This window comes from Lissotriton vulgaris, chromosome 5 (assembly GCF_964263255.1).
Source record: "Lissotriton vulgaris chromosome 5, aLisVul1.2, whole genome shotgun sequence".
Lineage (NCBI taxonomy): Eukaryota > Metazoa > Chordata > Amphibia > Caudata > Salamandridae > Lissotriton > Lissotriton vulgaris.
Genome location: NC_141693.1, coordinates 729,498,713 through 729,523,598, shown reverse-complemented (window position 1 = coordinate 729,523,598; position 24,886 = coordinate 729,498,713). Strand labels below are relative to the sequence as shown.

General features: G+C 41.6%; 1 protein-coding gene across 1 annotated transcript in view; it reads left to right on the top strand.

The window, feature by feature from the left end:
* The first annotated feature begins 20,461 nt into the window (after nt 1-20,461).
* LOC147711447 (calmodulin-binding transcription activator 1-like) overlaps nt 20,462-24,886 on the top strand; it is a 1,194,547-nt gene continuing 1,190,122 nt past the window's right edge. The window contains exons 1-2 of the mRNA XM_086919489.1: nt 20,462-20,545; nt 20,900-21,053. Coding sequence (XP_086775615.1) covers nt 20,462-20,545; nt 20,900-21,053 — 238 coding nt within the window. The remainder of the gene's footprint in view (nt 20,546-20,899; nt 21,054-24,886) is intronic.

Here is a 24,886-nt window from a genome sequence, read left to right as displayed (position 1 = left end):
CATTCCGCTCCCCTTACCCGCACTCCAATCAATTTTCATATAGAATTGTCTTCTGTTTTTGATCGTATATGGAGGCTGGGCGGCCCAAGCTCATTGAATTCCTTACGCCAGATATATTTGTAGTAAGTGGCCTCAAGCTATGCTGCCAATCAGCAGGAAGTGACTCTTACACATTGAAAGTATCAGGTCACTGCACTGCAGATCATTCATATGAAACACCACTCTGCTTCATTAAGAGTTGTCTTGTAACCAATAGTCATCATTATTTGTTATAATCAGCTATGCTCACACCACTCCATTATATTTATATATTTTTTACATTTGCAATACGCTCACATCTCTAAAATGTCCACTGTCTTTTGCCTTAAATTCGGTTTTTTACATGAAAAGAAAGAGTGGGATTTAAAAAGAAACACTCTTCACCAAAATATATTGGTACTAATTTCTTTAAGTAAACGATAGTCTCCTGAACATGAACTGTTAGTCAGTTATTGCCATTTAGAAGATTTTATTGCTATTTTCCTATGTTTTCATCTTCACACGTGTTCATTTATTTTAGTTCTTACCATAGCAAATGGGAATCTCTCTTGTGCTATTTTTGAGAAACCATATTCTTGTCAGATGTTGCTCTCTAAAAACAAAGTTTAAATATACACATTAGTGGTGAGTGTTTCCAATGATATTAAGGGCCTGATTTAGATCTTCGTAGATGGGTAAATCCATCACAACAGAGAGGGGTATCCTGTCTGCCGAAATATAAATCCTGTTATACAATGGTGACGGTTATCCCGTCTGCCAAAATATGAATCTCATAGTAAATCATGGGTTTATATTTTGGCAGTTGGGATATCCATGGAGTAACCCATTCGCCACGATCTAAATCGGCCCTAAGTCGGTAGCTAAGATATCTCCCAACGTATTGCAGAACCTTATTAAACCACAGTATATGCTAACTTATACCAAACAGTACAATTTGTGACTATGTTGTTGTCAGATAGTGTAGTATCAAGAAGATGTACATCTAGCATACGTGCATCTCTTTTTGGTCCAAGACGAGATGGTCACCGGGTTATCTTGCTCTTGGTCTTATTCAGGGTTCATTGCTCATATTAATGGATTGTTGTATATTGTTAGTACAGTTTGCTGGTTGAGTGGCCCAGGAATAGACTTCTCAGTTGATTAGCAGCCTCTCTTTTTCAGAGATGTGCAGCTCTTCTCTTTAACACAAGCATGTGGTTAGAGCACAGTCTGTCTCGCAGATTATACTACAACCCAAGCTAAAGTGGTAGTGTGTGAGTCAGAGAACTGCACATATTCGCAGGGCTCTGTAACTTGCGACATCTCAGCAAGGTTATATTGAGGTGCTCAGTAGTATGGGTGTGATGTGGTGGCTGCGATGAGCAGCTGAAGTCACTGTCAGCTGAGGCCATACAAGATGGATGGATTACTGTTGCCCGGAAGAAGTGATATTATGGTAGAATACTTAGAAAGGGCGAAATCCCATGGACTAAATAGGTCCGTGAGTTAAACAGTCGTTGGGGAAATTGTTGCATAAACCGCAGGTCACAGGTTGGAATTCCAACATTGAAGATCCTCACCTTCCATTCTTCTGAAGTCGTTCAAGTAAGTGCAATTGAATTGGGTAATAGACTCATCTGTATGTAAATAGCTTCGAAGCATACAACATGGATAGCAAATAAAAACATCCCAGCCTGGGTGACAAGCAAGGTTAATTGCACATAATGAGTAAGGAGTAATTAATGCAGTGGTGGCAATGCAGCAAGCGCAAGGTAAGTGGTGTAATTTTTTTTAATTTCATTTAACTTATACCATTGTATATCGACTTCCCAGGCCCCCCACCCCGCCCTAAATTGGTGTTTCAGTTCTGAAAAGAGTTAGTCGTGTCTACCCAGGCGCCATGGTTTAGAGCCCTGGGTAAGGTAAACAACGTCAATTCATAACTGCTAAGCAATTGTCTCTTCTTTTAAAAGTGTATAAACTATTTAGGAGTTTCAATATAGTCGACATCTTTTTAACAGGTGAAAACATATACAGGTAGATTCATGAAGCCGAAATCGGCTCGCAAAGGGCCAGATTCTGAGAATCTGGCCCTTTGCGAGCGCTATTTTTGCATTTGGGATTCATCATCCCAAATGCAAAAATCACAATTCTAGAAATCGCTAAATTGCGATTAATTGCATTTAAGGAATCTCAATTTGAGATTCCTTAAATGCAATTCATGAACCATTTAAAAATTGTGAATTCGCAATCTGGGGCCGCTATTTACCACGAAGTCTAACTACGTGGTAAATAGCAAAAACTTTGAAAAATGCAGTTTCATGTTGCGCACACACATGCCCTAAGGGCATGTGTGGGCGCAACATATGTGCACACATCAATTTCAGGGGTGCAACAGGGTGTCCTTTGGACACCCCTGCACCCTTGAAATCGCAATCTCAATTTGCGAATCGCTACTTGCGATTAGCAAATTGAGATGGTCTTCCCATTCATTCCTATGGGACTCTAGGCCCATAGGAATGAATGGGGAGATATTCCTTAATTGTGACTCACAATTTGTGAGTCGCAATTAAGGAATTATTAGAAATCGCTATTTTTGAATGGATTTCTTGATGAATAGCATTTTGCTATTCCTTAATAGCGAATCGGAATGTTTCGCTATTAAGAATCGCAAAATGTGTTCTTGATGAATCTAGGGGATAGTTCCTTTCTACAGATAGCACCGAACTTCTAGATGGAGAGGAACAATTTACACCAAACCAAAATGTTCAGTATCAAACTTATTCCGTTCTGCTTAGCTGTGGAAAAAGAAGGTCAAACTGACCATTTGATTGTCTCTATTTTTCACTGCCAATGTAATGTGAAGCAGTTCAGTACCCCATGCCACGTGAAAAAGAGGACTCTTTGCCTACCTCCTCAAGGGTTGATCAGCTTCTCTGTGAACTACCCCAATAGCTTTCTGGTCTCTGGATATCCACTGGTGCCCCCATGCACCATCTTCATTTAAACTAGCAATACGCTGTTGCATATGTAGGCACTTTAATCTATGCACTGTGAGGGGGAGACTGAGTATCACAGATGCCACCGCATGTGTGCAGATGAGATCTGGTAATTCTCAGGTTTGCCACTAGCAGTACAATCTGTCGTCACATAGACCATTCTTTGATATACTGATCCTGCCACCCAGTGGGAACCCTGTTTACCATCAGCCCTCCACCCATTTCCATAATGAGGGTTGTGGTCTTTTACCTTTTGACTTCTTCCACCATCTCACCAATGCATTCTTATAGGCATAACACATGACATCTGCATGAATTACATCCAGTGTGAACGTATTTCTTTCTTGTAATCAACTGTAGAGCAAAAATTAGACAAGCCATCAACAAACCTCTCCTTTGTGCTGAACACTATTTTAATATAGAAAATAATTTTTTTAAAGGGTTTAAAAAGCAGCTGTAATGATGCACAATGGTTTGTCTTTCACCTTGGTCCCTGGCTCTGGCAGGAACTAATATGTTGTCATAACTCATCTATAATAAGTTATTACAGTTGAAGAGATGTCATGTTCTTATTACAGGTGACTAGAGATGTCACAACTCTTTAAAAAGGAAATTAGAGTCTGGTTCTTATACTATGTTTGCAGGCTTCCATGTAGAAATCCAATATGGACATTGTCAGAGTCCACTCGCTGACGTTTTCCCTACAGCAGCATTTGTGATGCGTTAGCCTGCATAATGCCTATGGAAAAATTGTTATGACGTTTACTTCCTCTAGATAGTCAAGTTTGATAGTCTTTTTGGCGCTCCACCAGGGCCGTTGCCGACCCTGGAGTGGCCGATCCGAAGACCTCACTAAACTATCCAATCAGTAGCAGCGACGGGCGGAGTGTATAAAGGACAGGGACTTATTCAACGCAAGCTTATGACCCGTACTTACTGGGAATTTCACATTCATGGGGAAGGCCCACCCGGGCCCATGGTAGAGGACAGAGCCCAGTGTGGGAGCGCCCGGTTAGCGCTCTCTCTGGCCCGCACGCCCAATGGAGCACTGCCCAGGACTGATGGAGCCCGTCCTAGGCACTTAGCCACGAGGCAGAGCCCCGGACAGGGGGAGGTGTTGCCCGCTCCTAGCCCATCTGGTCACTGGCTGAGAACCGCCAGTCCACAAGAGGTTCCCACACAATCCAAATATGGATAATTATCTTTTCCCCTTCTGGAACAACTTCTTCCTTTCTGCTACCTCCAGACCACAAGAGACCCTGAGCCCAAAAGATACACTTTGTATCTTTTGACATTCTTTTTCAGACATGATAGCTTGTCAGATGATTTTATTTGAACCAATATATTTTAGTTGCAATCCTACTACTCAAATAACTACCCATTCATGGGCATTTCAAAGTAAATTACTGATGAGCAATAAGTCACATTACGAGTCTTGGTATTACTGACTGTAAAAAAATCTCCCTAGAAAAATTCTGGCAGTCATAGATGTGTTGGTCATCATTTATAAAGAGTAAACATTCTGTTATCACTGACAATAAGATATTAGGGAAAATGGAATTTGAATGGATTGTTTTATCTAGGTGGAAATCGCTGTTAAAAATGTGAACATTTTAACTAAAATCAATTTCCAGAAACTCATGAAGACATCAGTTGCAATTAGGAAAAGGGAGAAAACGACACCTTGCCAAAATAGAGCTATCTTTCATGCAATTGCAATACATTTGAGAACATTTTCTCTATTCCAGGAAACATACAGTTGAAAAGATGCAGTATGTGCAGCATTCTATTTAATTCTACTAAAGAGCCCCATAAAACCAATAAGATCTTCACCATTACACCGACTTCAAATTTACCTGTAAATGGTGACCTTATACATCTTTGAAGAATCTTTCTGGAGTTTTTGCCTCGAGACTACAAACCTGACTTTGTGATCTTTTGTCTCCGGAACTTAGGTAGATGGTATACAATAGAATCATTTTTTGGACTTTCAACTTTTGTCTCCTTGTGTGTGAATACTTCGATGGACATTATGGTTCAACTTTCAAGTGTTAAAGCATTGTGGTCAATTGTAAAGCAGGTGGGATCCAAATTGGCCATAGTTGATTCAGGTTCAAGGAAGATTCTATAAATGTTCACCAGCAAATGGAAGAAATCCTGCCCTCGTTGGAAACTAAAGTTTTTGTCAATTGCGTGCTGCGCATATACAATTTGCAAGTGCAGAGCTGCATCTTGCACCTTTTAGAGGCAGTTCACTGGGTATTTAGATTGGCATGTGAATGTACCATTTTTCTTAACCAACTTGCCATTCTTCAATCGACTTAGACCAGTTGGTGATGCCCCATATTTTATGACTATATGTAAGTATTTTCTTTATGCCTTGCATGAGATATCTAAAAACTGGCCAGTTAATAATGAAAAACATGCTCTTTACTGAAACAAAGAAGGAAGACAGCTTTGCGGGGTGGGCCGAGGAGGCTTTAAGAATTTATTGAGAGTGCTCATTAAGCAAGCTGTCAATAAATCCTCTTGATTCTTTGAAACCACTGACCTAAAAGAGATGAGCCAGTCACCTTGTGAATAGGCAGTGAGCCAGGGTACATTTAGTACCGTGTGCATGTGGACAACAGAACATAATGCTGTTCAGGAACAGTGAGTCTGATTGGACTGAGACAGAAATCTCAGTCAATAATGTGCCAAAAACGCTTCTGCACAAGTCTCCGTATTGAAACGCACCTCAAACTGTGCAAACCCTTTCAAAATGTGAAATTAGCTTCAAACTAGGATTTAACCTGCCATTGTATGTGCTTATCTTCATGTTATTCCAATGACTGTTTGTAATATGTTGGACAGGAAGTGATCTATTGACCCTGCATTATTTGTGATGTTATAGAAAGTGAATTGTATGTTCCACTGACTATATTCGTGTTATATCACATAACCAAGATTTTTATTTCGACCTACACAAATATTGAATCTATTATATTGACTACCACTATGGGCCAGATTACAAGTCGGGGTAACAGTGTTTCCCAGTGGGATACAGTTCCTCCTGATTTATGACTGTCAAGTATTCCTACAACTGGATTTCCTTGATGAGGGAACACCAGTCCCGATTTTACCTGACAGTGAATCTAGCAGGTAAACTTGAATGCAGGTTTAGCTTCATGTGCAAGCCCGGCCCCTGCTCATCCTCTTCTTTTGGCATGTGGAGGCACAGAACCCTCCACCTGCCTGGCACCAGCCTCCTCTGCATCCTGAAGCCTGGCCACTCACTTAGCATCACACCACCCATTTCTTTCTCCTGTTTACCACCTGCTGATAGCCGGTGGTAAACAGGAGTGGATTTGTCCTAGGAATGGGGACTCTACATGTGGTATTGGATCTGGTAATTCCGAGTCTGTATTTTACTCCATTCCTTTGACAAAAACCCATCGGGAAGACTTACTAATTTTTCATAGTTACTGTGCTAAATGAAAGGCGGGGTAATAAATCAAAACAGTTGTCCCTAAAGGAAGGAAGTGTGAACATCTACTTCCTTGGAGATAGTTATTTTGACCATCAAGTGACTGGTTCAATTTCTCAATTGGACAGTTTTATTTAAATTTCTTACCAAACAAAAAAAAATTGCAGTTATATATTTAAATCAAGTTATAAGTAAGACGGTGATCCCAAATGGCACAATGACACAGTGCACGTGAAAATAAGTGAATGATAGGTGGGTGGGTGTTACACAATCTATGTACATACACTAGTTACTTTAACCAGGATGCATATGTGGTTTGTACTCACCCCAACAAAGAGTAAAATGCTCCAGGATCAAAATAAAAACATTACACTATAATTTTGTCAAGTCAACATTTCGACTCTAAGCATATAATTTAGACAGAGTCATCCTCAGGATGTAGGTTTGGGAAGCACCTGCCCAATGTGTAGGATGAATGTTGAGTTTTTTCTGAGCGCTAGTTACCCATGGGATGCTTCAGAGGAAAACTGATTCATGAGATGGCTCGGGAGGGGCTGGGATTGAAGCACAATCTATGTAGTGTGGTCCTCAATTAAAGGATAAAAGCGACTGTGTGGAAACCCTGGTTGAAGCTGTGTGGTGTGCGGTAAGTGGATCTCCACAGTAGGTGTCTTTAACAAGAGAATTCAACTCAGGAAACCTGTGACAAATGGTTGCCTCTAGGCGCTGTGCTGTATTGTCATTGACTGTGAAACCTCCACAATGATCAAATGAAGTGTAAATCAGGCAAAGCATTAATAAATCTGAGCTTCAGAATAGATGGATTTAGGTACAGGCTTGCTGAAAAACTTTTCTTGCCTTCTCTTACCCCAGTGCCTACATCCAAAACACTTGTAATTGAGCCTTTATCGTCAAGGTAAGTAAAGAAGGTATAAATGTATTATTAAAAACTCCATGCCTACCTACCTTGCTGACATATAAGTTAAGAACAGTTAATCTATACTTACATAAGCATACCCACCTTGACAATATGTTATTGTTCGATATTATAATTTTTTGTAGGCCAAAATAAAAACCCAATATTTTGGCAGAAAAGTCTGTTTGTGATGTAGTAGGAAATTCAATGTATACTTACAATACACATGCTATAATGTGTTTGTTTTTAAGTTCAAGTTACTATCGGTGATATATTGAGGAATCTTTGGTATATTTTCAACTAACTATTTGTGATGTCATTGACAAAGATTGCTATTTTACATTCCATTGAGGGGTTGGGTTGTCATTATGCTTTGTTTACATTTCACTGAATGTGTATAACATTATGAACTCGCAGAGTACTGGTTTCATTCACTTTCCAGTAATTAATGTCTTACACGTGAATCGCTAAGTTGACATTCCACTATGTTTCATAATGTAGATCGGAATGCTTCCTTTTTCTCGGCACGGCTTGTTCACGATCTCATGGACGAGGATACATGTGTTTACATTTTACACATTATCTATGTTATGTCACGAACAAGGAGTTCTATGATTACATTGTTATGTTATGTTAAAAACACTTGTTAAGTGCACGTACACCAAACGGTTTCATGGCGCTGCTGAGTCTCTGACCTTTAACCTGATGAGTTCTGAGGTTGAATAATGTTGCATCCTTAAGTTTAGGTGAGTCAACTAAGCATTACAACTTCCTAAAATGCTTACACTGAATAGCAAAAGGGTCTTTTAGAGTTTGGTAGATATGAAAAAAGCAGGAAAATGTTAAGGATGTCCCATCTGCACTATTTATAGTATGTAGACACACTATAATCGAGAGATTTCTGGCCAAATTTTTTGATGTCCCATATGCCCTATTTAGAATACCTCTAAGTCAAAAAAGGGCAGATAGGACATGTGCCAATTGTTGGTAATCTGTCAGCATTTCCAAAACTGCAGTGTTTTGAGATGTTGTTTGGAGGTGAATTCAAGACTAGTCAGCTTTGCTATTCATTGCGCTGAGCAGAACTTCGGGCTCCTGCCCTCATTCTTTTACAAATTAAGCACTGCAACTGTAAATAACGCCCAAGTCCAATGGGTACTAGACATTTTTAGCAATGCTGCTCAATAGAATAATTTTAGCCACACATGCACAAATTAAGGTTTGACAATAAATATTAATTGTAATTCAGTCACAGGAAATTCTTAAGATTGGCAATTTAAGTATCCTCAGCTTGATATTATATTTCATCCGAATAAACTGACTCTTGCAGATCTGTTATAAAGAACCTAAACACATTATAGGAAGTGTCCTGGAATGAGAGCAGTTGGCAACACTGGACTTCTGCTGCCTTGCCAACGGGAACAAATATAGCCTTGCAAGACAACTATTGGATCAGTACTCTCAAAAATGCCCTTGCCCTTCACAAAGGTCCATCTTGCCAGAATCAAGGGTGGAATCATCTCAGGCACATCCTCTTCTGGTGTGTCAGGCTGCATTTAAAATTCAGAAAACAGCACAAAATCTGCCTGCACTGTATTAGGCTTGAATGCCCTAGCAAACTCACGCATTCAGTAGCCAAAACCTTAAAAGAAGCAATGGCAAAGTCAATAGATCTGTCCTTGCCAACCTATATTTTACTTTAATTTTCCAAACAACCACAAATAACGTTTAAAACTAATAGTAATAAAAAGTACAAATGCTAATGTCTAAATGTCGTTTGTATATTTTTGCCCAAAAAGTTTTTTTTTAATTACCCAGTGCAAAAGTAAAGACAAAAAGACATGAAATGAAAGCAGAAATAAAAGAACAGATTGGCCTACCAGTCATGGCACCTAAGTGGACAATGTTTTAGGCAGATGTGCACAAGCCAAATGCTATCACTTACCAGGTGCGGTGCGTCCATTGGGGCGTAGGGGCGTAGCCCCACTAAGCCCTATGGACCCACCGCGTCGTCACTAAAATACAATTCAAAATATTAAAATAATTGCGCTACCCGCCGGCCGAATTTTCCGGAGTGCGTGGAGGGGGGGGGGGGGGTGGGGGGGGGGGAACTGGGGACTGGGCCTGCTGCAGCTGCGCAAGTGGATGTTTGGGCAGAAACTAGCCCGCGCATGCGCAGATTGATTTCCCTGTGCATTTCCCTTAGAGAGAGGACCAGGGGGCAGGCCTCAGCCCCCGGGGTTGCACAGGGCGACTGGGCGAGCAGTCATGGTGCCCCCCAGCTAATCCTTTCAATTAGACAGCAGGCGACTTTATGCTTATATGACATGTTTTCATGCAAAATTTATTGAAGAAGACTCCGCTTTGTAAAAAGATCGTGTTGCCTTTCACCAGTGGCGAAGGGTAAATGTTTGACGGAAAAAAAACATAAAAGGTACATTTTGCTCAATGTGAAAGTGTTTTTTCTCAAGAATAGCTGAGACTACGGCCTTTTTTTGTGTAGTCTTGACTAATGGATTTGTTCACTTTTTTTCATAAATATTTGGAGACATTTTAAGATGAAATCAGAGTATATTTGATTGCCAATTGATCGCAATTGGGTTTAACACCTCTTTGCTTTGCTGTTTAGCTGTTCACCCGTACTGGCAAAACTACTTTCTACCAGATTACCAGCTAGCCTTTCTGCATCTTTTACAAACACAGAACAGTTCTACATCGATGGAATATGAAAGACGAGTAACGTTTGATAAAATGCATTTTTCCCCTGATAAATTAGTTATATGTCAACTAAGATAGCGTTTTCTTGATAGTATCCAAGGCTCAAAGTGCAAAAATATTTTGATTTTGTAAAACCTGCGTCTTTCAAAATTACAGGGCTTGCGATGGCAAAATCCTTATTGATGTGTACAAAATATATTTTGCGTGCCGCAAAATCCTTACCGACTCGCAAAATGAGTTCTGCAACTCATTTCTAAATTACAATTAGGAGGGGGTGTGCAACGTTTATACCCTCCTAATTGCAGTTGACAATTAGGTATATCAAGGCCTTCTGTCCACACGTGCAGCCACAAACCATTGACCACATGCTGGCACACAAGTTGTGGTGGCATGTGATTCGCAAAAGCATGGAGGCAGCTTCCCCGGTGAAAATCAAAATGGGCAACCTCGGGAGGAGCAGAGAAAGAGTAAGCCAGGCGCGGTGCGTCCATTTGGGCGTACTTTACGCCCCACCACTGTCAAATGTCACTAGCCGCCCCTGTCACTTACATTATCAAACTCTCCACCTCAAACACAAAGAATACGTTGAAACCATGCCCTCCACTTATGGCTCATGTCCTCTAAATGCTGGCCCAGGAGCCTACGTTTATGAAATGTAAGCTGACGTCTATGACCCGGCCACAAAGGCGAACCTGTCCAGGTCCCCATTTCACACAGGCTGTAGAATGCCAGGTCCATCTATATTAGGACAATATTCATAACTGCTTCTTTCACACCCTGCCACTTCATTTCACAACGATTTCGGAGAGGTAGATAGACTAAATTGTTACTGCTACACCAACATCCCTCAACACAAACTATATCACAGGTATCCAAGCAACCATTTTTTCAGAAAGGGAGGTAAAATTAGCTGTATCTGAACAAACCATTTACAACCACATCAATCCCTCCAGTTAAGCCCCCTCCCCACCATTCTCTTTCAAGCATTTCTCCTTTATTGTTGTTGACTCTTTTAAGGCCAACACAAGTGCGGGCCAATGAAAGTGAGGTGGGAGGAGGGCACGGGGGATTGAGAGTAAAAATAACATATTTTTTTTAAGTACCTCTCGTTGCCTGGACGCCAATGGATGCCTCGGGGCATCGCACCTGGCAGTCTCTAGGAAGGCACAGGCTGCCCAGCCAATCCAGACGCTGCTCTCATTCTTTGAGAGCAACACCAGGATTGGTCTGAGCAGCCTGCTCTGCTGCTCAGACGTTGTCTGGGAACCTGCAGCTTTTCTCCAACCTAGCTGTTGGAGAAATAGAAGTGTGCAGGTCTGTTTGGCTGGCCTGAGATGGCCAGCCAAACTTACATATGCACTTCTAAGTGCCCAATCCTGCCTGTTATGGCCCCACACGCACAGTGAGCCAGTGCCCCTCACACAAAAAAATGATATTATTGTTTTAATATCATTTTATGTTTCTTTGATGGACTCTGACCAGTGGGGTGACACTCCTCCGCCGTTACGGAGGAGCCACCCCTGGCCAACACTCTAAAGATCCTCCCTCATCTGGGTCATAGCAGGACACCCTTTGATGATCTGGATGCATTCCTAGATTCTGCCTCCTCTATAACATAATGACACTTGTCAACATAAAACTCAACGTGATTTTTTTTTAAAAGGACACAAATGCACTTCTGCATCTCCTTGCAGACTCTTCCAACATGAACCTCACTCCTCGACTATCTAATTCCCTCAATCTCATTCTTTTTTGCAATACTATCGTCAACACCCACCTTCAGTGACTTGTATCTTGATTAAAAGATCCCCCATGGCTGTCAAAAAATGTTATCAAGCATCTCCCTCAACTGAAAGATTTACACACACACCGAAATTGAAATGTATTCATGGTGTTTTCGCTCAACATTGAGAAGCACAGCAGCCTTTCGTGTAGACAAGGATACATACATAATTACAAAATAGAAGAGAACAAATAGGAAAGAAAGAAGAAAGTATTGCTAACAAAAACATGGGATACGCCAGGAGAAGAGGAGAGAGAAATGGATGGATGGATGGAAATAGAGAGATTGCACGAGTAAACAAAGGGATCGGGCTGGTTTGAGCATTTTGGCCAGGGCTGCTTTTAATTCCCCAGTCCGGCCCTGGATAACCCCTGTCATCTGCAGTCCCAAAACAACATAGTGCATTCTATGCAAACAGAGTAAAACATCTACCACCAAGCCCTGCTGCTCTACGAACTGGCCCTCCTCCTTTTCACGTATCCACTGGACCCTACAGAATCAAACTGCTTTAAAGATCTCATGAGTCCCAGCAGCCACAGCCCTATGTTCCACTTCCTGCTGCAATAAATACAAGCAAGCACTGAATTTGGATCTTCCTTCTGACGTAAGAGCGCCAAAGAAGGTACTACCTTGACAGTGGTACAGAAGAGGCAACAAGTGTGGTGATGTCAGAGATATTTGTGTCCTGACGGATATAAAGGAGAGCCTGTCATAGAATATTCAGTCATTTGCGCGCTTGTCCTTCAGAACAGCAATAATGTCTTCACTGTGGCAAGTAGCCCAAGATATATTACCAACTTAGAGGGTGTACCCTTAGAGACATTAAATAATCTAAATTATTACAAATAAATACCTTCAAAACTCAGCTGCTCGGCAGCTTTTTTCCTCAAACCTGCTTGTGACTGAAGACTACCAGCACTGCACAGAACAATGAACACAAGCTTAAACAGCATACATAGACAAACTTCCTCAAAAGCAGCCTTGCTGCCCAATCCCCTGGCTCCTGACCTACATACAGCTAAGCTCTACAAAGGCCTGGATATTTTCCAAACCAGCTAAACCTCATCTGGGATCATATCAAGAAAGCACAGTTGGTAGAGAAGTGGCTGACACTGAGTGATATGGGGGCACGTTTTTCTATAAACACATACATTGAAGACAGCCTAGACAGGACACACTTGAGTCCTGGTGCAACGTTTATTAAAGTCACAGGCAATCAATTGCATAGCAAAGATTTTTGGCACGCCATGCAAAATTATATTTTGTTGTTTTGGTTGATCTCTTTCAATAAGGCAAACCTTGAGGCACTTGTAATCTGGCTCTCTTCTGTGGTCCTTTGCTGTGACACTATAAGGAACCTACCTACAGTGGCACTTATGAGGCACTGGACCTGCTGGCTATGTATCCAGGTACAAATAACTATTTGAGTCACAGGCAAACACCGGAAAGAAGATGTATGGTCAAATACTTGTTCTAACTGTTGAATAATAAAATAAATTACATCAAGTGCCAGTAATGTGTTGTCAGTCACCCATCATGGCAGCCAATGAGAGACACTCTGGTTTCTCTGCTCACAGGTTAGGCACCACACTACCTCATGTACTAAGCATTTGTGTGGTCTTTTTCATGCACAAATGGCCCTAGAAAGGGACTCGTGGGCTGCATTTTTTACATGACATTGCTCTGTTTCGTCAATAAATTACAATAAAGCATGTGATTCATTCTAGGGATCATTGGACAAATTCAGTGTATAATTTACTACACCCCACTGAAGACTGCATGAATGTGCTTCCTGGTGGCTCAAGAGCAGATTCCTGACACCTAATGCAGCCACCAATTATGCCAAATCAAACCTTGGTCATCTTAGCCTTCCACCATGCAGCCCACTGTTTTTTTAGTTGGGAAATCTGAGATCCACACTCCTGGAATCTCACAGATTAACTGTGCCCCTGCACAAGCTAAATGTTGAGATATATAAACCGTGATCATCTCTCTTATTTTTCTGAGCCCTAGTATGATTGTGGTCAATGGGCAACAATTAACCCACGATTTTAGTTCAGCTGAGCCTTTTCTTAGAATAGCAAACTTCCATGTTTCTATCAGCTCCCGCAATTTTTTCATTTTCCGCTCAGCCACTACCACCTATTCCAAGAATCATACCTTAGATCTGTCATCACCAGAGAGGTAGCAATCCCCCAAACAGACAAAATAATAACTCTGGGATGCTAAACACTCAAGCATCCCTTTGCGCCCCTGCTTCTCAAACCTATTCACAGTGGCCCTGCATTTTCAAAATGAAAATGCTGCTGTCTTTAAGATCACCCAACCAATGCAATTCCTCCTCATAACATGTGCATTTGTAATGCGCATGTTTCACCCACGAGTATCAAGGCACTGGATAACAGATGTTTATTGTTACCCAACTCAATGGTACTCATTTTATCGACCTCAGAAGTTTGAAAGGCGGAGTGGACCTGCCGGGGTTGAACCTGTAACCATGAGGTCGACCACAGGCCCATACAGTCGACGCATTAGTCCAATAAGCCACCGTACCCTGCAATAAATATACAAATAGGCCATCTTGCATATTATACAATAACCACCTTTCCAACAGGGTCTCTATTGCGATAGCATCTCTCTGGAGTGCTAAAACCTCTTCATCCACCCTGTGGCGGTTCTTGATAGAGATCACAGAGTACAAAAAGTTCTGCTATCGCTTTGAAGTTGCATTGAGGGGAAAGACGAATCCTCTCCACTGGCACTTATCAATCAATGATTCTTATGAATTTCCCAGCATTCTGAAAAGAAATTGCCACCTAACCGGCCACACCCACCTTCACTGTGTATCCTGCTGCTCATGTCTAATGAGCAATGCTTCACCCCCAGTGACAGAGGCATAGAAGAAAGCCTCCTCATAACCTCGAAAGGTCAAACAGATGCCAGGCTCTTTCTCAGCTAGGGGGTCCCTTCCACCCTCGAGGGCAAAATGAGTAAAGCTTTTGTGTAGCTTCTGCCTGCCACCCACATTCTAGCTTTAACCCTTTCGATGCTGATGACGAGCTCAGCTCGTCATCACCCACGGGTGTCGTGTGCTGATAACGAGCCGAGCTCGTCATGGTGCCACTAAAATGGCATTTTCCAGCACAGGGGGGGAAAACGCCCAGCAGCCATGTGGTTAAGCACTAAGAATTAAAGACAAAGCTTTTACCTAGGATGCAAATCAAGAGAGTGAAAGAGATGCCCATCTAGTGACTGAATTGTACAATAATAAGCCAGAACACATTATATCAATCCTGGCTCCTTACATAACCAAATTGTGTGAACCTGTGCAAATATTTTATTTCACCTTGCCATTTTTTTCTTCATTGTTGCATTTGAGAGCATCTTGAAATATGTGGGTGGTTGAATAGATTATAATGTTGCTCCATCTAAAATAAGAATCTAAGCCACATACAGTGCTCTCATGACAACTGGCTTGCCTCTCACTTCACTAATAGCATTGTCGTCAGGGCTTAAAATTAATGTTTTGAAGTTCACGCTTAAGAACTATCACGTGTTATGAATATTTCTTAATGCAGTGACCTAATCTGATATACTAAGCACTTCTGCATGTTAAAGAAATAAACTTTTTGAATTTTTTTTGAGAGATTGTATCATAATCCTACAAGATGTTTGTTGCGTGCGTTTACATGCCAAACATTTTTATGAGTCAACCTATGCATGTCCACACCCTTTATGGCATGACTCTGGCTGTTAATGTGTTGGCTCCCCTACCTCTAATATGTATTGCTCTTGCCATTTCTGAGTCACAGGTCAGTGACAAGGAAATCTATTTAAAGGTTGTCGGGTTCTAGGATGACCTTACCCAAATGCCTGCAAATCACCACTGAAGAAACAACAGGTACTGCCCCCTCCTCTTAGCCACCCACCGCATCACCCACTCCTCCGATCGCTACCCAATGTACTCATACCTCCTCCCATTATCAAAACTTTCACCAAGAGGGCGTTGTTAAAAATACATAATCTCTGTAAATGTTGACCTCCTTAATTCCACACAGAAGTAACCAATACCCTAGGGGAATCCAAGCTTAACAGTACTAGAAACTGTGTGCAGGCCTCTTCAGACACCAAGTCACTTTACACCAGCAGGCTTAAATGCCATCATTGCCTCATCATGTCACTAAAATGAAGCACTATTAAAGATATTTTGCGGACCAGGGATAAACTATCAAACAAATATCCACCAAATTCCACCATAACGTAACCTGGAATTAGCTCCTTCAGCATCTGCTGGTGTCCACAGATTATTCAGTTCAGCCCCTAAAACGTGCTCGCACCATGCATTACCACCGCCAAATCAGCTGAGCCCTTGCTGCCTTTTCCTAGTGAAAACATTAGGACCCACTTTTTGAAGTGGGGTATCATTTCATAACCCCTCCCAGATGTGCGAGTGGTCCTTGTGCCTCCCAGCCGACAGTATCCCCTCATACTAATGGAATAAACTGTGCAGAGTTCAATTGTGCCGTAGGGTCCCCTTTCCCTTGCTTATGACCTCCTGTCCTTTTTCCATGCCCCTGCTACCGCACTGGGTGATTCACAGAGCGCCAACCAATCACTGGTGTGCATTTTCGCTGACTTTTCCTCCTGCTGACCCACACCCTCAGTAGGCATTTATTGCGGGCCCTTATGTGGTCTTTCTACTTCTTCCCGGCCCGTGGCCAATATGCTTAGTTAGCTCAATTTACCCAATAAAATGCCTCACCCTGCATTGTTGATGTTTACTGGGTGAGTTAAATACCCTTTCCACCCCACTCGTAATCTTACCACCATATCACTACTTAAACGTTGGTGGTTGTCAGAGTGTGTGTGCTTCAGAATTAGATTTGCAAATGAAATTTGCAGTTTGCGCTGTAAAAATAACTTTAATAAAAAAAGACTAAAATAAATACGCAATGAAAACAAGTGGGGTACTAGACATCTTTTTTTTCAGCACACCGGAAGGAGGGACCGCCCAGTCACCCACGCTGTTGATTATAATTAACCAATGTCCCGCTGCCATTAATGCATTATTGGCTGACGGCTGGACGGGGTAGGGGTAAGGGTTGAGGCACCTTAAACAAACTCCCAGCTAGGTGCGGGAATCCACCGGTCACAGCCACTGGAGCGAGTCTCCTTGTACAAGGAGGTCTGGATCAGGAGCAGCGCAATGGCCCGCCCTGACATTTATTATGGGTACCTATTTTTATTGTTCTCACCTGCACTTCACTATATATATGTTTTTAAATCCCGATCCTGAAGAAGCGCCAATGACCCTTATGGCGACAGAGGGGCGATACATGTTTATCACATCACATTACTTAGGCACATTATGCCTCTTGAGATTACACCCTTTTTATAGGTTTTTATTTTACAACAGATTTTAAAACCACTATGCACGCATTTGGTTACCCTTATAAGGACACATCAAACCCTCACTCACATACTCGCATGCACCATCCAGCATACTTTAAAAGAACTCCAATAAAGAGACCCTTCGGGGGACCCGTTGGGAATTACAGCGCAGTCCAACGAGGAGCAAACCGCCCGATGATGAAGCATGACACCCTTCGGGGTGTGTGAGGGCAACAGGAGGCAAGACTTGTTTTCCCCCCGGATTGATGTGTCCTTCCCACCTAGGACTCTCACCCCTCTTTCTTCTTTTTTCTAGCACTTCTGCATCTGCAGATATATGGGTGTCTCACGGCACCCTACCTTTGGAACAGTGTCCCCTTTTTGTATGGGTACTAGACATCAACTATAAATTAAACTAATATCAATTCAAATGGAAAGGAAAATTTAAACAAAAGCTGTGATTGCATTGCCTTAGTAACAGAGGTTCTATGACAGGAGTGCTGTTTCCAAGACTGAAGTAGGGCTGCTGCTCCTCCGACAGAGATGTCACGCAGTTGCCAGTTTCTGGTGCGCCCTTGGTCGGCCTCAGTTCGCGCGCGCCATTCCTATGGAAACACAGCACATTAGCGCGAATGGCGCACTTGGAACAATGTTAATGAGGCACTAAACAAACCTGTGGGATGGGCCTCCTGGATCTTCAGAGGAAAACAAAATCTGTCTGATGGAAACTCTGAGAGGAAAGAGGCGGCATCTTGATGGCTTCATTAGCATGTTACCGGCGATATTTGTGTGCCGGCGGCTTACTACCGCCTTTAAATCCAAGGGCGTCTCTGCGAAGAAGCGGCCGGGAGTCTGCGTGTGCCGCGAAGGACACTCCTGGGGTCCCTTTTTAGAGCTGTCAACTTCCCCCTCACCCTTTCTCTTAAGTCTTTTTTCTGTCGTTTATGAAAAAAACGCGACATGTTTATGTACACATGGAAGAGGAATCCTCAGCCCGAGGGGAGCAGGGAGTAAAACCAGAACTGATGATAAAGCTGTTTCCTTGGGTCGGCTTCAGTTCGTAGAGGCCTGTATGATACTCCTTGTACCAGTGCTGTAGAGACACAAGTGCCTGATACCAAATGCCACTGGCATTTTGCCATTGTGCTGCTGCTGCTTTTTCTGCATAGTTATGGATTTGCTCCTTAATCCATCATCTGCAGCTATTAAACATTTTTTCGAGCTTTAACGGATCAAAGTTACTAAAAACATAGCAAAATGTGTGTTCCTGATCAATGGAAGTCCCTTCGCAAACGCTGACTAGTTATCTTTCAGTTGCGCATTGCTGTATTTGGCTGTCAAACTCGTACCAACGAGGTGAAGCCTTTGCCCAGATATAAAAAAAAGGAGAAAATAATAAAGTAATACTATCAAAAAATGTTCCGCATTATTCTGCATGATTTTCCTCTGACTGGCATATTTTAGTCAACATTGCCACCACTGCCACATTATTTTCAGTGGCCCTGATAATACAATTTTCTTTTTACAGGTAATTCCGTTTGTGGGGTGTGCAGTATGCTATGAAATGAATCTTTATGAACATAACTCAAATTGTTCACTCAAGCAATGGGTGAACGAGCTTTTTCTTCATATTTTGATTTTGAAATACAATAAAAATACTAGTAATACATTCTAGGCTCAGTTTAGAAGTTATGGTGCTGGGGGAGGCATTGGAGTTTTGAGCAACAGCAAATACAAAATGCGAAGGTGCAGCACTGTATAAAAAAAGCTACTATTTAAATATATATATATATATATATATATATATATATATATATATATATATATATTTTTTTTTTTGCCTTCTTTTTGTTATGGGTTGAGTTGTTAGCCAAAAACTTTATAAATCCTGTTAGTGACGGTTGAGGTGCGATGTCTGACAGGCTGAGCTTGTGTTGGAGTTTCAGAGAAGCACAATGTTATCTCTTATAGTTGAGATTGTATATACACTCAGGTGTTTATCTGTATGGGGTATCTAATTTGCTAGTACTATTGTCACGTTTCATTTAAAGTTGGGAGGTAGGTTGAGTAGTTGTATTTACTCTTGCACATGCAAACCTCCTAATTGGCGTAACATGGTTAAGCATGAGTATCTCCCAATTTTCATACTTTTGACCAGTGTGTTAAAACTCTGATAAACTAATCACAAATTTATTCACTTATTTTGATCCCTTTTTGAATTTTAGGTTATGGGTTTGTCCTTTCCTCCCCCGTTTTTTGCACACTAGGTGGTCACGTTAGGGGTTCAAATACCAATCAACTCGGGTGTGAGAGAGGGGATTTATATATGTATTATTGAATAAGAAATATAATTGCACACCATCTTTTGATTTTTCAAATATATGTAATGTAATAAGGCATATGGTTTGTAGATATATGAAAACAACAATCCCGATGGATTCACATGTACATAACGTATAGCAACAATGATATAATGAATTGATGTTTTTTCCATAGTGTGTACGTGTGAAAAGTGTAATCAGTATATGGATTGTAAATAGTCAGGTATTTTTAAATCCATTTCTTTGTCTGTTTTCCATGACATGAAGATGTGCATGTAGTGATTACTTCAGTTTCCATTAATTCTCCCGCCCCTTTTGTTGATTGGTAAGCCCTATATATACATTTTCATTGGTTTTGTTCGTCATGTGATCAAGGTCACCGTGGAGTGACCGAAACGCGTCATGCTGGCGAAATCGTGTGAATAAACTTGAGAAAATTTCATCTTTGCGCTGTGGAGTGGTTTGTACCTGTGGCATCCGGTGTGGCAGATAGGATCTTGGTCCTGATTTGAGGCAGCGGAACAGGACTGTGAATTGCATATATATATATATATATATATATATATATATATATATATATATATATATATATATATATATATTGTTTTTTTTTTTTTGCCTTCTTTTTGTTATGGGTTGAGTTGTTAGCCAAAAACTTTATAAATCCTGTTAGTGACGGTTGAGGTGCGATGTCTGACAGGCTGAGCTTGTGTTGGAGTTTCAGAGAAGCACAATGTTTGAAGCAGTGTCTGAATGTTTGGTCATATAATGAATTTCGAGTTTCATAGGTTGATTCTATATTCAATGTATTGAGAGTGAGAGACATCTCCATAACCTGATGTATACATTATGGCAAGCAGTGTGAAGTCTGTGCAACCTTGGAATGGAAGCAAATATGGCCATATCAAGATATTGATGACACATCTTCTCTGGGTTGGTTGAAGTGTTTTGGAGTTTTTGACATTAAAGGATAAGATTCTTTGGTGGCCTGCACTATTTTCGTTTTAGTCTGTCTACTGTGTAGCTTCTTATGGCCAGTTGATTTTCTGGCCCAGTTGAAACAATTGGGAAAATTCCTTTTAGTACTTTTCCATGCACAAAATTGATCCTCTGTGTGCGCTGGTTACAACTGCATACTGTGATCCAATCAACGTTCTCTGGGGGTGGGAAATGATTGTATTGCAATTGATGGTGATATTTTATAGATATTCTTGCATTTGAAGGGATTTTGTTAGTAAAATTGATATCCATCAGATACCTAACCATGTCCCCATTACTATATTTTAGAATCCTGACATTGTGCTGGTACACTACCTGAATGTGCCTGCCATTGAGGACTGTGGGAAGCCATGTGGCCCAATTCTGTGCTCCATCAACACCGACAAGAAGGAATGGGCGAAGTGGACCAAAGAGGAACTGATTGGACAGCTGAAGCCTATGTGTGAGTACCACATTTTATCTCGCTATGCAGACAAACTTGATGCATGCCGGGGTCCCGGAAGGAAACCATGCCAAAAAATACTGTTCATATCATTGTGATCCCCAAACTAATATTCCAGGACCTCCTGCTTTTCTGTGGATCAGATTTTTTTCCTCCGAACTAGTTAAGTTTGTAATTAAGAGGATCATCCATTTATTCTCTATAACTCCCTTTTACTTGCACGTGTTATTTTGTCTTCTGATTTATTTCTTCTACAAATGTGCACTTTCTATGGAATCCCCCATTCGCTGTGAAAGCTGTTGAAATGTTTTTGATGTTTTCTGTATTTTTAGATGCTTTGCACAAGTATTTTTACTTTTGCAGATCTTTGTATTCCTTGCCTTGCTGGTACAGCGGTGCATGCTGTTCATGTATTAATGAATCATTGTGCCATAATGAATCACAATTGATTGGTACATCATATAACTCTGATACATTTTTCTTCTGCCTGAGCAATAAAACATTGAAATAAAATGAACAACATTGAGAGATGTCACAATTTTTCATGTATTATATATGTCAACAGAAAGAGTGGTACCTAGTTTTATCGTTCTCAGAGGATCTATGTCATAGGCACGTGGTTATCTTGAAATGGAATGTAGATTGGGATAACAAGGCCCCGTAATGCTGCCCTTGTCTCTATGTGATGTCTAGAGCATGGAGCATTGTGTCCCCGGCACATGGTCAGATTCATCTAGTTCTACAACATGGATTATACTTTGTCTCTTGCTCTGTGTTTTATAGATTCAAAATTACTGGTACCAGATAAGGAGTGACTGTGGCTTCTAGGAACTAAAAATGCTTATTTGCCCTGAAAGGGATAAAACGTTCCCTTTCAGTATGCTTAATTTCAATATGGACTTTTGACAATTGCATTGCATTGATTTGAAATTGGATTTATGTAGCGCTTATGATGCTTTGCATTTTCCAGGTACATTTACAGAACCCAATTAATTGACTCTTTGTGTACAGATGTATGTTACGTATTTAACTGCAAGTCTATCCCAGCCGCCGGCCACCCTGAGATTGTTTTTAAATACAATTTGTGTCCCTGGCGGTAGAAATCCAACTTTTTAACGCGCATTCATCTACTTGAAACTGCCAAACCCAGGTCTTTCTACAGTGGTCATTCTTTCTAGGGGCTGTCACATATATCTTCAGTGCAGCAGCAGCTGCTATAAACAAAGGGTGATGGGGCAGGTGGAGGGAAGGTGCCAGGGGTCACTCGGGGCGGGGTTAGAAATACTATATTTGAATTTTTTTTTTTAACTTACCCTAAGCCGCCGGCTGTCTCTTGCATCGTGTCGCCTCTCCTTTTCCTGCCTGGTCCCAGCAGACCCTGGGACTGACTCCCATACAATTTCTGTGCTGCAGAGCAGGATGGGAATTGGCCTGAGTGGACTAGAAAAACACCTTGCTCAGGCTAGGGAGTCTGTGGGGTTACTCCAACCCAGATGCTCAATGCAACTAGGCTGGAGAACACCTAAATGTGCATGTGCGTTCTGGCAGGCGTTGAGACGGCTGGCCAAACACACGTGTGCACTTAGGGAGTGGAGTTCACAAAGCTCTACTCCTCCCCCTCCCATGCCTCAGCCATGCCTCTCCCTCCAGCACTGGTGCAGTGCCGGCAAATGCAAAATAAAAAATGTAATAACTAAATTTCATTTTTCATCTGCTGGCTCTGAGCCAGGCAGTGAGGCGAAGTACCTCCGCCATTGCGGAGGAGCCACCACTGCTTCAGTTTCATCGTTCAGACAGCCACCTCCTCACAATAAAAATACATATGTCCTCATATAGGGGCATGCGTCACAATGGTACAACATTCTGGGGATGTCCTCTGCAGCTCCAGGAACTAATGAGAGTGAACTGAAAGCATGATGGTGCCAACCAAGAACAGATTAGATTACTATCTCCTATGGAGAAAAAAGTATGACAAAAAAATATGCTTTAAAAAAACCTTCTGGTCAAGGTTATAGGAGGTGGGTCTGTTTATTTACATCAAAAACTGTGCCACTAGTTTGGCACTTGAATTGACCAAAAGCAAACTCCACCCTCAAACAGGTCTCCTAGCCCCCCAATAATCTACATGATAAAAAAGTTACAAAGGTGTGTTTTGTCAAGGTCGTTATTTAAAAAAAAAAATGGCTATTTGTGCTGATTACTAGATGGATGAAGATGGGAAAGGGCGCTTCTTGAACCTGGCCCTTTTGCTAGGGTTATCCTCAAACTTTTTGACTCCTTCCTCCTATTTTTGTGGCTCTCTTTTTGTTGGCTTCGGGACTCTGGGCACTTTACCACTGCTAATCAGTGCTAAAGTGCATATGCTCTATCCTTTATAAACATTGCATGATTGGTTTCTCCATTATGTGAGTATTAGATTTACTGACAGTTGGGCTTTGTGAATTCACTCTAGAAAGTCTCACACACAAAGGGAGCTGAGGTGTGCACTGCATAACCCAAAGGCCCAACACCAGGCAGATGGGTCTTCCTGAACTAGAGTGGTGGGAGGAGTTGACACTTGCACCTGAGTAGAGCTCTGCCTGTCCCTTAACAAAAAACTGCCTACCCTGGAGCCAAGGCCAGGAAGGGCAGGGTATTGTGCATTATAAGGACCTTTCTTTGAAGTCTCACTGCTACACTTAGCCTGACTAGAGTGTGGGTCCCTACTTGGTGCAAACCAATGGCAACTAGAGACCCCTTTCTAACTGTGATGTAGTTATTAGTAAACATTGGAGTTAGAATTGGCTCTGAAGAGATACTTGTTCCATGATGTGTAGATTTAAGTTTCTCAGATTATCTGAGTGGAACTGAAATTCTAATTTGCAGATGGCTGCTACTCTGCTGCATTATAAACTGATGTAAAAAAGGTGAGGTTACCTTATCAAAAGCATAACATTGCACAAGTGGTCTTTGTCAAATGGTACATTATGTCCCTCATCCCCTTCAGTCCGGTTGGTTCCAGTGCTGCTGGAACAATTTTCCAAGTGGGGTGCTACAATCAATGTTAAATCAATGAAGGCATAGGCATTGTGAAAAATCCAAGCATCACTCAAAGAACAAGTGCAGCAAATGAACCTCGCCCATTCAGCAGGAAAGTGATAATGGTTTCAGTGGTGGCTCCTCCGCTAGGGCGTAGGAGCATCGCCTCACTGATCTGCAAGCAGTAGTTAAATGAAAACTAAAATAATAAAACCAAAGTAATTATATGATATGTGAGCTTTCATGCAAACCAGCGAGTACACGCTGCACTATTTAACCCCTTCGATGCTCATGACGGAACGGGTCCGTCATGAGCATCGGTCGCGCTGTGCTCATGACGGAACTGTTCCGTCATGACCACACCCGCGATTGGAATGTTCAGCACCGGGGGAGAATCGGTGCCGCACGCAAGGTGTTAAATTGCCACAGAAGATAGATTTTTTGTGAAGCATGTAGCACAATACCTAGGAGTAGTTCCAGACAGGATTGACAAGTCCACTTTGAAATCTTTATTGCACTTGAGACGTGAGATGGTAGCGAAAACAACGCAATGAATACTGCATACAAAATAAGATATAACACAGGATATAGTAAATTCAGCGTGCTATGTTACCGCCATCTTTAGAGTTTTACAACTGGGAATGGGGAGTAACTGAAGGATTTCATTTTTTGCTTACTGATTACTGTTTCCCTCATTTTGCAGCCACTCCCGCCACTCACATTTCACTATGTATTTCCTGGTGGAAAGTACACAGGGTAAGGGACCAGGACATGCAGTGTTTATGCCAGTGTTTAATTTGAGCTGGTGGCTTCCA